At 48.0% G+C, this 14,903-nt stretch overlaps 6 protein-coding genes across 6 annotated transcripts; 1 reads left to right on the top strand and 5 right to left on the bottom strand.

Annotated features, from left to right (window-relative positions):
• Positions 1-155: 155 nt before the first annotated feature.
• On the bottom strand, positions 156-3,016 carry CNBB3900 (hypothetical protein; the record flags this gene model as incomplete). Its single annotated transcript, XM_772066.1, has 14 exons — positions 156-302; positions 360-541; positions 593-685; positions 740-937; positions 994-1,085; positions 1,140-1,341; positions 1,392-1,447; positions 1,502-1,568; positions 1,619-1,983; positions 2,037-2,174; positions 2,221-2,272; positions 2,324-2,405; positions 2,459-2,536; positions 2,591-3,016. The coding sequence occupies 14 exons, from the start codon at positions 3,014-3,016 to the stop codon at positions 156-158; spliced, it is 2,178 nt and encodes a 725-aa protein (XP_777159.1).
• Positions 3,017-3,427: 411 nt separating this feature from the next.
• CNBB3890 (hypothetical protein) lies at positions 3,428-4,720 on the bottom strand (the record flags this gene model as incomplete). The annotated part of the gene is made up of 2 exons (XM_772065.1): positions 3,428-4,575; positions 4,648-4,720. 2 exons carry the CDS (start codon positions 4,718-4,720, stop codon positions 3,428-3,430), a joined length of 1,221 nt encoding a protein of 406 aa, XP_777158.1.
• Positions 4,721-5,078: 358 nt separating this feature from the next.
• Positions 5,079-5,956, top strand: CNBB3880 (hypothetical protein; the record flags this gene model as incomplete). Its single annotated transcript, XM_772064.1, has 4 exons — positions 5,079-5,238; positions 5,293-5,444; positions 5,511-5,727; positions 5,796-5,956. The coding sequence occupies 4 exons, from the start codon at positions 5,079-5,081 to the stop codon at positions 5,954-5,956; spliced, it is 690 nt and encodes a 229-aa protein (XP_777157.1).
• A 72-nt stretch (positions 5,957-6,028) lies between these two features.
• CNBB3870 (hypothetical protein) lies at positions 6,029-7,474 on the bottom strand (the record flags this gene model as incomplete). Its single annotated transcript, XM_772063.1, has 4 exons — positions 6,029-6,583; positions 6,635-6,727; positions 6,784-7,212; positions 7,274-7,474. The coding sequence occupies 4 exons, from the start codon at positions 7,472-7,474 to the stop codon at positions 6,029-6,031; spliced, it is 1,278 nt and encodes a 425-aa protein (XP_777156.1).
• Positions 7,475-7,974: 500 nt separating this feature from the next.
• CNBB3860 (hypothetical protein) lies at positions 7,975-8,785 on the bottom strand (the record flags this gene model as incomplete). The annotated part of the gene is made up of 5 exons (XM_772062.1): positions 7,975-8,044; positions 8,103-8,301; positions 8,385-8,603; positions 8,662-8,728; positions 8,777-8,785. 5 exons carry the CDS (start codon positions 8,783-8,785, stop codon positions 7,975-7,977), a joined length of 564 nt encoding a protein of 187 aa, XP_777155.1.
• A 3,197-nt stretch (positions 8,786-11,982) lies between these two features.
• Positions 11,983-14,326, bottom strand: CNBB3850 (hypothetical protein; the record flags this gene model as incomplete). The annotated part of the gene is made up of 3 exons (XM_772061.1): positions 11,983-12,935; positions 13,080-13,662; positions 13,715-14,326. The coding sequence occupies 3 exons, from the start codon at positions 14,324-14,326 to the stop codon at positions 11,983-11,985; spliced, it is 2,148 nt and encodes a 715-aa protein (XP_777154.1).
• Positions 14,327-14,903: the final 577 nt, after the last annotated feature.

Below are 14,903 nucleotides of genomic sequence, written 5' to 3'. Positions count from 1 at the left end.
CATATATAAGGGTCTGTTACTCGCAGTTGGTGCATTGCTTGCGTTTTTGGGCAAGTATAGTATGCTGATTTTGCTTGGTATGCATGATGCTCTATGATAGTTTACTAATCCGGAAAACTTGCTAGATCCCAATTCAAGCACCGACCATCTTACTGTTACTTCTCAATAATCCTCGCCTCTTCCAGCTCCCTTTTATTTCCCTCTCCCTCTTCTTCAGGCGCACCATCTTCGACTCCAGAATTCTTCTCCACCAAGAGCTGGGCGGCCATAAGGGTCCTGAATCTGCTACCCTCTCTCCTTGACTGCATGATGTACTGAATAAGTACTGCCTGCTTTTTCCGTGATCCAAGCGAACTTACCAGAACATCGTACCGGCCAGCCTCAGACACTACACCGTTCTCTAAAACCACGACCCTCTCGGCCATAGCAATACTTGACAGTCTATGGGCAGCGAGGACAACAGTGATGTTGCGTTTATGAATGATATCATCAATAGCGGCGTTGACGGCGTTTTCTGAAGTTGAATCGAGTGCAGAGGTGGCTAGACGATGATTGATGAGCATATGCAATAGCCGGAAGTGACATGACTCACCTTCATCCAGAAGCAAGATCGAGGGATTTCTAACAAGTGCACGAGCGATACTGATTCTTTGTCGCTGTCCGCCACTCAAACTCGCCTTGCCGACTAATGCTTGGATGAGTATTTGTGCTGTTCATTGAAAGTAAGGCTTTAACCTACTCATAGTGTCAAAGCCGTCGGGCAAGTCCCAGATGAAATCGCAGTTTGCCGCCCTCGCTGCTTCTTCCACGTCCTCACGCGTGATATCGGGTGACCCATATGCAATGTTGTCATGTACCGTCCCTGCAAAGAGAATAGGGTCTTGGAAGACGACACCAATCCGAGACCGCCATGATTCGGGGGTAAATTCACGGATGTCTGGAGAAATGAATGGTTAGAGCACAGCTAGTACGTTTTCGAACAGAATATCTCACCTGTGCCGTCGAACGTAATTTTGCCTTCTTCAGGATCGTAGAAACGACTAAGCAACGCTTGGATAGAACTCTTTCCGCTTCCACTTGAACCACTGCGTGCGTATCAGACTGGGCCGACCTCACACATTCGTTATGATGATACTCACACCAACGCAACGCTCATACCAGGCTCGATGGTCATGTTGATACCCTTCAGAACCTCGACCTCCTTCCTTGATGGATATCGGAATCTCACGTTCTCAAAGACAATAGGTCCATTGCGGGCAGCAGACAACTTGACCCCAGCCTCAAGGGGAATATGAGATTGGCGATCGAGGAGCCAGAACACACGACCACCAGCACCAACACCTAATGGTTCGAAGTTCAGCATACCTAACTCACGTGAAACATTGGCTTACCTCTCATGAGACCAGTGAAAAAACCTGTCATCCCAGAGACGGAGCCGCCGACATAGCTATCCAATCATAATATCAGCACGAGCATTTCGCCAGAGTTGAACCTCACTTACGCGCTATACATCAAAAGTGAAGTAAGATCGCCGACAGTGATTTCCTGGGTGGCGACCAAATGGCCACCTTTCGCATCTTCAGTCTTTGGGATCACATTTGCAAATGAAAACGCTTACCATAGCCTAGCAAACACAGCATAGCCAAGTTTCCAGTCAACCCACTTGCACCCCAAAAGATACCTGTCATGTAGGCCTCCTTCTTTGCGAGCTGGAAAACTCGGTCCACCTTCTGGCTGAATAGATTAGCTTCTAGAGACTGAGAGTTGTAGGCAGCAACAGTCTTGAAAGCATTGAGTTTTTCTTCAGCTACTTTGGACATGTCTCCAACAGCCTCTTGAGTTAAGTTGGAAAGTTTTCGGAGGTAGCGACCGTAGAAAACTGCACCCAACGACACCGGGGGGACGACACAGAGCATCACAAGGGTCAATTTTGCGGAAATCCAGAACATGGCAGCCACCCCAACAGTAGCTGAAATCAAAGCTCTGGTATAGACCATATAAGCAGACTGGAATGAAAGGGTAGTCAGTGCACATACCTCAAACCATCCGACAAGTTACTCGTAACACTGTCTCCCAGGATATTGGTGTCAACACTCAGACGGGAGACGATATCACCAGCAGATCGGTCAGCGAATTCAGGTTCTTGACGCAAAGTGGAGTGGTAAGCTTGATTCCTATGATAGCACAGTGAGTTATGAAGTCCTTTAACGAAGCGCTTACCTAACCCGAGCGATGATCCTTTGGCCGCTGGTACGCATAATTATAGCACGGCCTATAGCTTGCAATTCAGTAATATGCGGGAGGACTTGGCCGCGATACGTACCAGCATTAGCAGCCGCGCCAACGCAGAAAGTTACAGCAAGCAGTCCAGCCGCAACAGGGAACGAAAGGCCAAGAAAAGTTGACTATTACAACATTAGCATTGTTCTATTTGCTCGTTTGTTTGCACTGCACTCACTGAGTTGGTTGAGAAAAAATCTATAAGTTTCCCAATTGTTAATGGCACAAGCATGGAAACAGAGCTTGATACAAGCAACTGAATGTAACTTTGAGCGACATTACCGATTTTGCAAACGGTGGTTGGACTTACCAAGCCGACAGCCACGGAAAGATGTCTGGACTCAGGTTTTGCTAAAGAAATAAGCTTCCTTACACTGCTCGCCCCTGTTTCACTTTCCCCATTCTCCGAGCTTGCTCCCTTGGTGGATTGAAGGGATACTTTGGATGTCAAGCGGGATATTAAAGACTGGCGTTTCGCAGGCCGCTCAGGAGTGGTGGTGTCGATCTCTGCTAATTCGGGTTGCGCAGACTTGTCAGATCGGGATTGTTGTATGGACGGTTGAGATGAACGATTGGTCAGTGTACGACAAAGGCGAGGTCGTTGTTGGAGCAGAAGTCGCGGTTGCGTTGGCAAGACGTCCAAGCATCGCGAACCTGCCATCGGCCGTACTCTGACAGCCGAAGCGAACAGCTGCTGACGAAGATGCACATGGAATCCGACGGTGGTCCCAAGCATAGCTGCTTATGAAATCGCCCTATGGGCTCCCGATACTGTGGCGGGAGGATGAGGCCTATGAATGGGGTGAAGAGGATTTGTTGACAAAAAAGAACAATCGGAAAGAAGACAGAGCAAAGCAAGAAATCGACGGGGGAATCAATCACGCGCGCGTCATCGGTAAATGAAATGTTGACAAAATTGAATTTCCTTTACTACAGACGGCATAGTTACTTGTACTACTATGCATCACATTCATGCCGTGTGCTCTGTCATTTGCTACATTCTTCCACTACGAACAATGCAGCTACAGCATATAATACAACACGATGGAAGCCGAAATGGTAAAACGTCCACAAGTGCCTCTTACAACCACTGCGGTTAAAATGGACATTTTCCAATATCAGGATGCTTTTCTCTTATTTTGCTAAGCTATTCCCTCTCCCATTTATCCCACTTGCCCACCCTGAGCCATAGTTCTTTAAGCTCTACAATGGCGTCTTTCTCCTCCATAATATTCTTTCCTTTTAGAAGTTCTATTCTTTTGCGAGACCACGCCTTCAGAGCTGATCTATTGACAGCCTCGTGTCTTATTCGTGTGAATTGCCCTTCGCTCAAGGCCCTAGGGTCCCCTGACGTATGCCGAACTATGAGATGTATGACTTCTCCAGGAAGATCGAGAAGTCTGAAGGGATTGTATGAAGAGGTTCCGGAAGAGACGTCGGAGATCACCCGCTGCGCCGTCACTTCATTGGATGGAGGAAGGGCATTGAGGATAATCCGTGCAGCGCTTATCGTTCGAGATGCAGCGGTTCTGACGCGTCTGGTCAAAATCCGGTTGCGATCTAACAGAGCCGGAAGTCTTCGGTGCACTTGATATTCCAGTTGCTCTCCTTCTTTCTGGTTCGCTGTCACCAGTCCGGGAAGCTCACGGGCATTTCCATCGTCGACTCGAGCCTCGGAGTGATGATTGGCCAGTAGCCCAACCATCAATAACGATCGGTTGTCCTCTTCGATTGCATCCACGATTTGGGTGACACCTGTTCCGCCTAGCTGGTTACCATTCAAAAGTAAGCAGTCAAGGCTTCTAGACCGAGGTGATCTTATGAACTCAGCGATAGCAGGGGCCGCTTCGGGAGTCAAACCGCAAGCTGCGAGATGCAGTTCCCGAAGATGTGGAGAGTTAAGGTTGTGCAGGAACCTTTGCAGTCCATCTGAATCTATTAACGAATTATTTGTTAAGCTGATCATCTCGACATGAGACATGTTGAGGGATAGAGCGATGGATTCGACATTTTCCAGCAAGCGCACAATATTGCCTTGGAGGTACACTTGACGTAACAAACCATCCTTTTTGGCGTACGATAAAATACCATCCAAAGCCTCATCATCGACGCCTGTAGCTGCCAAGTTGACTTCATGAAGACCCCATATTCCCATTCCTATCTCAGGGGCTGAATGTTTGGATCTCAAAGCAGAAAGACCTTTGAAGAGGATCAGAGCCCCTGAAGAGCCGAGGGGGTTGTGGGACACATTTAGACGGTGAATCTGACGGGTAATTTGTGGAAGAATCCTGAAAGCTACACGCCAAAATGTCAGCGCACGCTCACCACCAGTAGCAGCGGCTACATCATAATATCTATAATACTTACCGCCTTCTTCGCCCACGAAGCCATGATCTGGGAGATAGACGAGGTCTGTATTTGAGCGCAGAACGACTGCCATAGCTCGATCCGACTGATATGCCGATAGTTCGAATGCGTTCCCTGGTCGCGCGTCGTCAAGTGGGGTAGGATGAACAGAAAGAGACAAGAATCCAATAAATGTAAAGCTTGAATATTGCCACAAACCGGTCCAAGCGAGCTGCAACCGCAGACCATGCAGCAGACCGAACGAAGTCACAGCGGATGTATAACTGATGACGTCATGAGATACTGCACTGCCAACGGAACAGCATCGGTCAATATATCGTATTTTAGTTGTCATGCGTGATATAATTATAGTAACTTTCTGTAAATATAGCTTAGTCAAAAAGAGACGGCAATAAGCAGAGCACTTAAGAAACAACACCATACTACTGGCCATGTCCCTTGGCCGGTATATTGGCTGGTCGATACTTGCCTTCACTTATTTAGTGTTGGCCATCTTGCTTCGTCTTATCTTTCTCCAACCTTCAAAAACCTCGAGAGCGTCGTATCGACCCAAAGATGCCAAATGTTCCTTGGGCGTTTTCCTGGGGTCTGGTGAGCATTCAGATAGACTTTGAAATTAGATGACTAATGAGTAATTGTTTATAGGCGGCCATACTAGTGAGATGAAGGCTTTGTTGTCGACACTGGATTATGAACGATACCAGCCTCGAACGTACATCTACTGCCATGGTGATGATCTGTCTTTGAGAGCCGTCTCAGACATTGAATCGAGCAAGGGAGGTTTGATATCATCCAAGGTAAGCGCTTTCGAACACCAACGCTCAGAGCCTGAGCCTAGACTATAACTGATTGACTATTAAAAGATGTACTATCTGTTAAGCCTCCCACGGGCTCGTCGTGTAGGCCAACCACTATTGTCAACAATGGTTTCAGTTTTGAAAACACTCTACATTGCAGCCCTAAGGCTCTTTCTAATCCCTCTACTGAAAAACCCACGACGGCCATTCGTTGATCTTTTGATCGTCAATGGCCCAGGTACATGTGTTGTTTTGGTTCTAGTATCATATATTCGTCGGGTGCGTGTTCCGTCCGTTTTAACGATCTTACAAGACCTATAACTGAAGATTCGCCCACTTGATAGATACTAGGTTTAGAATATACTCGTATTATCTACGTGGAATCATTCGCTAGAGTTAAAAGCCTGTCTTTAAGTGGGAAGATGATCAGACCGCTTGCAGATCGTTTTTTGGTCCAGTGGCCCGATGCTAGTGACAGCGATAATGTCATACACAAAGGGCTTTTAGTGTGATTAGTATAATGCATATACGCTATAATATCCAGGTCGTCTACAAGAGATTTACAACAACAATTATACTTTACTCTAGACTGCCGTCAGTATCTCATCTAGAATCTTGCCCACCCCTCTACCCATGCCTTTTTTCATACCTCCAGAAGCTGACCCTTTCATCAACCACATGACTTCATCCCGAACCTGCCTCTTTCGGATCCTGTGGATCATGCAAACTTTCCACACGCCCTGAACATTCAATGGCGTTGCGTACCAGTCCTCCAGCTCTTCCTCTCCTCGACCACAATCCCCGCGCAAATCATTTATATCAGGCTCCTCCCCCGCCAGTACATTCCATGTATGTACTCCAACTACACCACCTCCCGTTCCCTGTCGGTCCTTGGCTGCCCGCGCTCGGCCATCTTGTTCTTCTTGTAGCCGTATCTCGAATCCATTGGGAAGAGCAAAGTCTCCAACTAAGAGGCGATGAGCTCTAACATATTCTGGGAAAGCTCTGACTGCTCGTTGGGTGATGGCAGAATGGAGGCTGGGGTGACATGTTAGGGCTGAAAAGAGATTCGATATGTGAACTGCAAGAGGCGGATGTATATGGGTGTACGGAAGGAGTAGAGATAATGTCGCCAGATACTGAGAAACAGTTTGTCAATAACAATTCTAAAATAGACTATCTTCACCTACAGACTGAGGTATGACAGCACCCAGATCAATATCATTCGGTGGCAAGCTTATCTCTGAAGATTGGATGCTTGTCGCGCACATAAAGTGATCAATCTAGGCGATCCAATGAGCATTCAATCACTATCATGAAGATGAAGGAAATGACATACCACCCACCATGGCACATCTGCACCATTCCGTCTGATCCAGATTACCATGGGATTGAAATCACACAACTTCAACATCTCATCCCCAAGTGTACCGTTCACCTGACCGGCACGAACTTCTATCCTTTTTTTAGTAAAGTATTCGCATAGCTTCATCTGAACTGTGCTCGCAGCGCTTTCTAGACCTGTCAACACTAAGACTTGCGGGACTATGAGATGGCCCTTGTCCAAATGATGGTGAATATCCCTTTTGTTTCGCGTGTTCGAATCGAGATCATGCTTCAAGCTCTTGATAGACTCTGAAGCATGGGCTGAAAACTGAGAAATGCAGGCGGGGCTCGATCGAAATAGTTTCCATGGTAACTCTTCGGTGTACGTAGAGCTGCTGAGAGACAGATGGCCAACGGACAAACCGAAAATAGACTCCATCATCTGTGTGAAGAGGCGGTGTGAGCTTTGATCAGCCTATCCTATCCGCTGCGGGGCGACATACTGCTCGTATCACTTCCACAATCTTATCACTCTTACTGTTATCGATGTCAATTATTAGTCCCCCATTCTTCACTATGAGGATCAAAAGGATTGTGGAGAAAAGTGAGGCGTTGACAGCCCAGCCCTTAAGGGCCGAATGATTGAGAACGTGGCGAAGTAGGAGGGAGCTGAAGCCAGGGCTTCCTGGAGCGGGAAGCGACATATTGACCAGTTTCGACAGCTTTATACTGTTTGGCGATTACTGAGCACCATGGCGAGGATTAGATTGCGGAGAGTCTAATGGGCGATAGAAGGAATCTTCCGACTGTAGAGATTTTGATGGTTGTTAGTCAGAGAAGTTTGCTGGCGAAAATTGCCTTGCTTATATTTATTAGTTCATGCGGCGTTGGACATTGTTGACGACGGTCAGCTGGGTGGTGGGTGGCTGCGATGGCCTTTGGGCGGCGACTTCCGCCTATTACTCTTCTCATCAGAACACCTCGGACGGCTTTTCTGCAGCTGTCGTCCGTCGTGGACACCCATCAATGGGGGACGGACTACTATTGCGTGCGCAATGCAGCCCTCCTACAAGCAGTCAAACTAACTTGCCGGGTCCTCTCATCCATCAAGCTATTATGATTTTGATTACATGTCTCGAACAGACTATACTGGTTATGTGACACTACAATTTAACGGAAAATCTGTCATCATTACAACGCTTCATTAAATCTCGTGGTAATCATTGTCTTTGCTTCCCCGCTCATCCGATTGTTGGCCGTACACATTACGATTGCTACCCCACTGTGAGCAAATATGGTCCCAATACCTTATTTGATAATGAAACAACTCACGACTGTCGAAGCTGCTCCTCGGTCTCGTCCTCTTTCCTGTATCCTGGGGTACTGTAGCCGGTCTTGTACCCCTCGCGACCCTCATCCCCGTCGTACACTCCCCCAGGATTCAAATGGTTAAGATGATCTGTACCCATCTGGTTCTGCCTTGAAAAAGCGCCACCTTGGGCATTTCTGCCGTAACCACCACTGGCAGTAGCTACAACATTTATCAATGACTGCATCTATATACAACCAAAAGTCATTTGCGCAAGATATCTAATCAAGCGCGCTTGTACGCACTATCATCATTATCCATTCCCTCATACGGGCTGTCTTTCTGCCCCTGTTTACCTCCCTGAAGTGACTGGCCTTGAGCATCCTTGGCCAAGCTTCCACCAAAGCCACTACCGGTGACTGCGCCGTACTGGCCTTGTTGGCCAAATTGACCGGGAGCTCCTTGGTTACCCTGGATATCCTTAGTGGGCGCATTGTCTTGTTCAGTGTTTGAATCTCCACCACCTGTGTCCACGGGTGAGTATATGGGGTAGGAAAGCCATGCCAAGTAGCGCGTACGTACCGAAGAGCTGCTGCTTCAACCCTTGGCCCTGCTCGCTGTTGAGAAACTTCTTCGCGTTGTCAATTTGCTACTTGATGTCAGCTTTCGGACATGCCATGGTCATAGATGAGCTCACTCCTTCCATGGTATGGTGTTCTGATTGTGGCTGGAAAAGAAAGAATAGTTGCAAACATCCAAAGCAAAGGTGAGCCACGACATGCGATGATGGTGCGAAGGGACGGCCACATGACGTCAATCGTTACCCAGTACAAGCCATTTGATGCCATCCCGGTAACTATAACCGGAGTTAGCCGATTATAGGCTTTTCATTAATTATTTATTTTAGATACAGGAGTATGGGAACTATTTCGGACACCCCCCCTATTTACCCCCCTCCTTCTACTTTGGGTAATTTTGACAGAGCGGCCGAGAGATAACACACTATGGACCCTGTAGGGCATCCTTGAGACCCTTGTGCCTATTATTTACGTAATTAGTTCAGATGAGATTCTGAGAATCATGAGATTGTCGCGTGGTGTGCCAGACTGCAACATGTCACAACGAGCAACAAACGCGTTTTCTCTAATGACACGACTCCTTTTTGCTGTCGTTTAAATACTTTCCATCCCCCGAGGAAGCTTATAACGTATTCGAAAACATCATGGCTTCGACTGATTTGCGCTCTTCGGATCCTCTTTCTCCCTAACTCGGTATCTGCCCACCTTCTCCTATTATCCGCGTCCCAGAGGCCGAAATATACTCGGGACATCAATCAATGGCGTTTGATTTTGATGAAGGTAATCTCCATAGGTTCGGATTCATCGGAAGTCTCCAATATGGCTGACGAAGAGGATAGTGAGGATGACATTATTCAGGATCCCATTGACCCCTTCAACGACGACGAGATGATCTCTACCCCTGGGCTCGACGAGCAAGCGTACTACCAATCTAAAGACGAGTGTAGAGGCGCTGTCCGGGCTTACGCAGCCTCACAAGGTTTCGCTGCTGTTATTAGGCGGAGCAAAAGGAAGAAGCCAACGAAAACTCACAAAGAGGGCAGAGAACTGATACAATACTCGTGCATCTTTGGAGATGATCGAAAGATGGAAGAGCTTTATCCTGGTCAGAAATATGCTCGAGCGATTTCGTATATCCGGGGTTTGGATGAGATCAAGGAGCGCTTTGTACACGCCTCTATCAACAAGCAATTTCACTCCGGACAAACCGGTAATTCACGCTTAGAAGGTCAGCACGCAACCCTTAAGAAATCAATTGACACCAAGTACGGTGATCTTCTGCTTGTCATTGGGCCTCTAAGTACATAATTTGATCAGCAGTGGTTGAAAATCTTGAAAAGAATTGAGCTCGAGCGAATGAGATGTGCTGCATATATTCCCAATACTTTTGTTCGCGTATGTTCCTTCCTTCCATCTGTCCCTTTTGTAATCGTGCTGATATAAATGTTTAGTTGAAAGGCTCTATATCCCGCGTTGCAATGAAGCTTCTTGCTGAACAGTTAAGTTTGGCCAAAAGATATATGGACGATTACGCTGAAGGTGTTGATGACTTTGAACAATCACACCCGTGCAGTGGCTCGTTCACAGCATCCCATGGATTGCCCTGCGCGCATCGTCTAATCAGCTTCGTCCGGGAAAAAAGACACCTTGAAAAGGATCACATTCATCCTCATTGGCGTCTCGGCTCTGCCGCAAGTCTCAAAAGATACCTTGACCATATTAACAGACTTGTTGGCACCCCAGATACATCTGTCATACGGCTGGATAATGTATTTGATTTACCCAAGTAGAAGGAGGGGGGATTGTCCCAAAAGAAATAGGGGGATGTCCCAAAAGAAATAAGGGGGGGGTGTCCGAAATAGTTCCCGTAGATACAGCAACGATAAGGAAGCCAAGTCTGCCATCTCCGCCATCTCTCTCGTCGTGAACGACGAAGCCGCGCTCTACAACAATAGAGCGTTACTCTATCTTTTTCCGCTAATAATTGATTATTATAATACACTTTGTGCTCCGACACTGACAGTCAGCGAGACAGTCATACACATGAACAGCTCAGCAAATCAGATCATCATCTTCTCTTCTTTTTTAGCTACGTACCCTGTACACCTATTCAAAACTCCGATGGGTTGCCCGATTCCGTATTACCGCGACTGCTGGCACGGAGATTAGACTGGACTATTCGGTATAATAATCATCATTTATTATACTTATTCAAAAGTAAATCTTCTGATATCAGAAAATGACTTTTAACTCTAAGTTACTGGTTCACACTTTCGTGCATTGACCAATATTCTCCACTTGACTTCAAACTTAGATGCTTTCAGTTCTTATTCATTATGCATATAGCTACCCTTCGATGCTAATTTTAATATCAACAGAAGGTACACCAGAGATGCACCAGATCTTGGTCCTTTCGTACTAAAGACTGATTCTGATTTGACTATTCTTATGTGCAAAGGATATAAACCATACTGACTCACGTCGTATTGACATTTTATTATTTACCACTGTTTAAAGCAGTAACAGTAACTCACGCTTCCTCTTCATTATTTTTTCTCTTCTTGAAATCCTCATTGCTCCCGACACAGTCTCCTCCGCGCCGGCTCTATTCTAGACTGACTTCAGGTCCTGTCGACACCTGACTAGATCCCCGCGAACCCAGTCCCCGACTGTCTAAAATCGTGAACATTGGCGAAATGCGGCAGATTTGGACAAAAAGGGCTGTACCGTGCGGCTCTGCACGGGGTCATACATACGTCACCCAGTCATAGAGCTGCGGTGCCTTTTTCTTCGAGCCGCATTTTGATTGAGAAGAGCAGCAGAAAGAAGGGCCAAGGAGGAAGGGTGGCAGACGAAGCAGGTGGACAAGATCATCTATGATGACCTTTTACTGAACACGGCTGGAGTAGTTTCAAATACTGATGATTGGCAGTCCAATATCGTTCGTTTATTGCAAAAAAGGGCCTTGAATGTATATGTTAAAATTGCTACATCAATATTTTATCTGATCTCCGCACTGAAAGGAGGTTGACACCATGTATATCTGCATACCACTGACCACTGATATATACTCGATTGTTTGCTATATTACTGTTACAGTTGCAATCATGGAATGCAAGATATCAGAACAAGAGACAAATGACATATAAAGGACACATCTATGAGAAACAAACCAGATCCCGAAAAGCACAAGAAAATGAACCACACAAATGGCAAGGGCCTCTCTCCCATACCATACACATAAACAATTTTCCTCTCAACAGTCCCACCTCAACATCTCCCACAGGCTCAAATATACCCACATCGCCTAAACGTAGGCCACTTCCTATCTCTCTTCATCAGTGTCTAAACGGGCATATCCTGGGCCATTTCCTTCCGCCTCTGGCTCGGTCACTTCTGTAATGCAGGAATGTGATCTGTGCATTCCCACCCGAGATGTCGGGGCTGAGGAATCTGATAGAGTTGATGGAGGCGGTGCCGTATCAGAGTTTGGAAGAGCAGTCCCAGGATCACCTTCGGGAAGCACCACGCTCGTGAAAGCCGTGGCTGCACGGTCACCTGGGGCATCGGGAATAAGAGTGGGCATGTCGGCGCTTAAATGAGGTAATCCAACCGGTGCATCCGCCTGTGTTATCGGCGCACTGGGACCACCCAACAGATCAGCCTCGCCGGTATTTTGCCCCGATGCACCAGGACTAGCAAGTGTCGTTATCGGCGCCGCAGGCACCGATGTCGTCAGGCTTAGACCACTGGAATGTGTAGGAACAGATGTTTTGTTCAGGGGTTGGGTATGGGTCGTAGCCAAGGGGCTGATTGAGGGAATCGGACTAGGTGCAGCGGAGCTACCCGCGGAGTTGGAAGTAGACGCGGAAGCAGATGTTTGTGTGGCAACCAAAGCCGGTGACGAACTTAAAGTCTGCGTACCACCGGAATTGTCCCTTGTTCTCCCAAATGTGTTTTTGAAGTCGCCACTTCCGAGTCCTTTTGATGACGCCGATGAGTTGGCTCTCGCGCGGACATTACTGAACTTGGAAAGTAGTTTAGAAGCGCCTGATTGCTTGTCGGACTGTCCTGACAGCCGACGGGGAGACTCAGTGGGCGATGATGTAGATGGGGCTGTCGCAGCGAACGCTGCTGCTGTGCTAGGACCAGGAGGTGGGCCAGGGCTCTGTACGACTGTGCTGGTGTTGGCAGGAGCATCTGAAGGAGGGGTGGACGGAGCAACATTGGAAGTAGTAGAGTTATTGCGAAGATCATCAGCTTGCCTTCGCTGATGCTCTTCGTGATCGAGGAGAGAGAGTCGCATGGCCTCCATAATCATCAGCTACTAATTATCAGCATCTTCTCAGAAATCGGCAAAAGAATGACTTGCCTCTTCTATATCCCTTTCCCTATTAGATCCACGTCGTCTTGACGATCTACGGGGGTTAGACCCGCTCTCATCGGCTCCACTTTGAACACTATTCTGGATCTGAGGCACAGACATGCTAAAATCAGCAGTACCAGGGGCCCGCGACGAAGTATACCCAATCGGAACAAGTCTGTCTCCGACTTGACGCATGATAATCCTCCTTGACGCTCGCCGAGCCGCTGCAGCTTTGACACTGTTCAACTTGTGTTCCCAATCAGGTCTAATCTCATCGATGGTCACAACTTCCTTAGCCTTAGAGCTAACGCTCTTCCTTCTGATAGTCTCCTTTTGGATGGGGTTCATGCCCGGCCCAACGGCTAGTTCGGCATCTGAACCCACGCTGAACGCCTGACCGAAGCTTGGGGTACCCGCTTCGGCCGGCGAAGTGGCTAAAGCAGTACTAGATAGACTTGACATGGGGGTAGGAGGTCGCTCATAGATGACTCCAAAATCGGCCTCTACGCAGAACGGACAACAAGCAGGCTCAGACTCGAGATGCGTTATTGTGGGCTCAGAGCGTTTGATCTGAACAAAACACTCTGTGCAGACAGGCTGTTGGCAGCATCGAGAAGTGTTAATATTGGGAGGGTAGCTCTATAGCCAGAAATTAGCAAACAGAGAAAATACGGGGTAAAGCTGTACTCACAAGGAAACAAATAGGACACTCTACAGCGTTGAGATAAGCTCTTCGCTCTCTCCTCTCCCTTTCTTCCTTCTCTCCTTCTCTTCTCAACTCTTTGCTCTTGTGAATCCCCATTTTCTTGGTCACGTTTCCGATACTGGAACCCCCTTCTCTCTCTTCTTTTGCACGCTCGGTATAGCTATTCGCTACACCTTCGGCATAGTCTTTCTCTCTCGTTTCCGTCAGTATACGACCGATGTCCTCTTCTGTCCAATCCTCCTCAAAATCTTCCAATCCGCGATAGAAGGGGGCGAGTTTGCCGTCTAGGATTAGTTTAGTGACGGCAGATTTGGAGTAGTCATGTGCCTGAGGATGGGAGAGACAGTGGGGGTTTTGTGGCGAGAGATGGCCTGCATAGGGCAAGAGGGGTGGGGTGGATGGGGGAGGAGGAGAGGGTGGAGACGTGGGAGGAGTAAGACCAGAGTGGAAGCTGACTGAAGGGCGCTGTATTCTCCCCGCAGTCGAAGGGTTGATGGGTTGAGCAGAAGACGAGGCTCTTTCCCGTTCCGAGGCAGAGGCGGTGTTGGTAGACGACGATGGGGGAGGGGCTGCATGTGAGGAGGGAGTGTTGCCCATGATGTATGGGGAATGGCAGGAGAAAGAATGCTCGGACTAGCTCAAGCTATGCTGGGAAATGGCCGCTGATCAAAAAACACGGGCCTCGAGGATGCCAGAGTGAAGGTCAAGCAGGAAGGAGTGCTCCTGCCGCTGGGGGATTCTGCAAGATACCAGACAATGCGACTGAGTGACGGACGACCGAGTTTGTTACGGCTACAGCTACTCACGAGGCAGATTGTCCGAAAGTTGCTGTGAGGCCGAGGGCGTCGCAGGCTCGTTCAAGAGTGCGTGGGTGGCGAGGATGGAGCAGAGGAAGGAAGGACGAAGGAAGAAGGTCAAGAAACTGACGAAGAATCCAGTCAACTGTACAGCAAAGGGTGTTGTGCAGGCTACGCCGGAGAACTAAGTATAGTCATAGCCGGGCAAAGGATCTAAGGATGAGCGTCGAGCGTGAGATGAATCACCCTTCACCCTTTCGTTTCCTCTCACTACGCGCGCTAACTACAACCCGGTGACGTTGCTCCATGAACACGACCCTGAGAAGAAGAACAACCTTAAAACAGACAGGCGCGGATAGGCGCGCGAGTCCTTGGGT

The sequence above is a fragment of the Cryptococcus neoformans genome, chromosome 2, assembly GCF_000149385.1.
Source record: "Cryptococcus neoformans var. neoformans B-3501A chromosome 2, whole genome shotgun sequence".
Taxonomy (NCBI): Eukaryota; Fungi; Basidiomycota; class Tremellomycetes; order Tremellales; family Cryptococcaceae; genus Cryptococcus; species Cryptococcus deneoformans.
The sequence above is the reverse complement of the archived record's forward strand: the minus strand, read 5'-3'. Positions and strand labels throughout refer to the sequence as shown.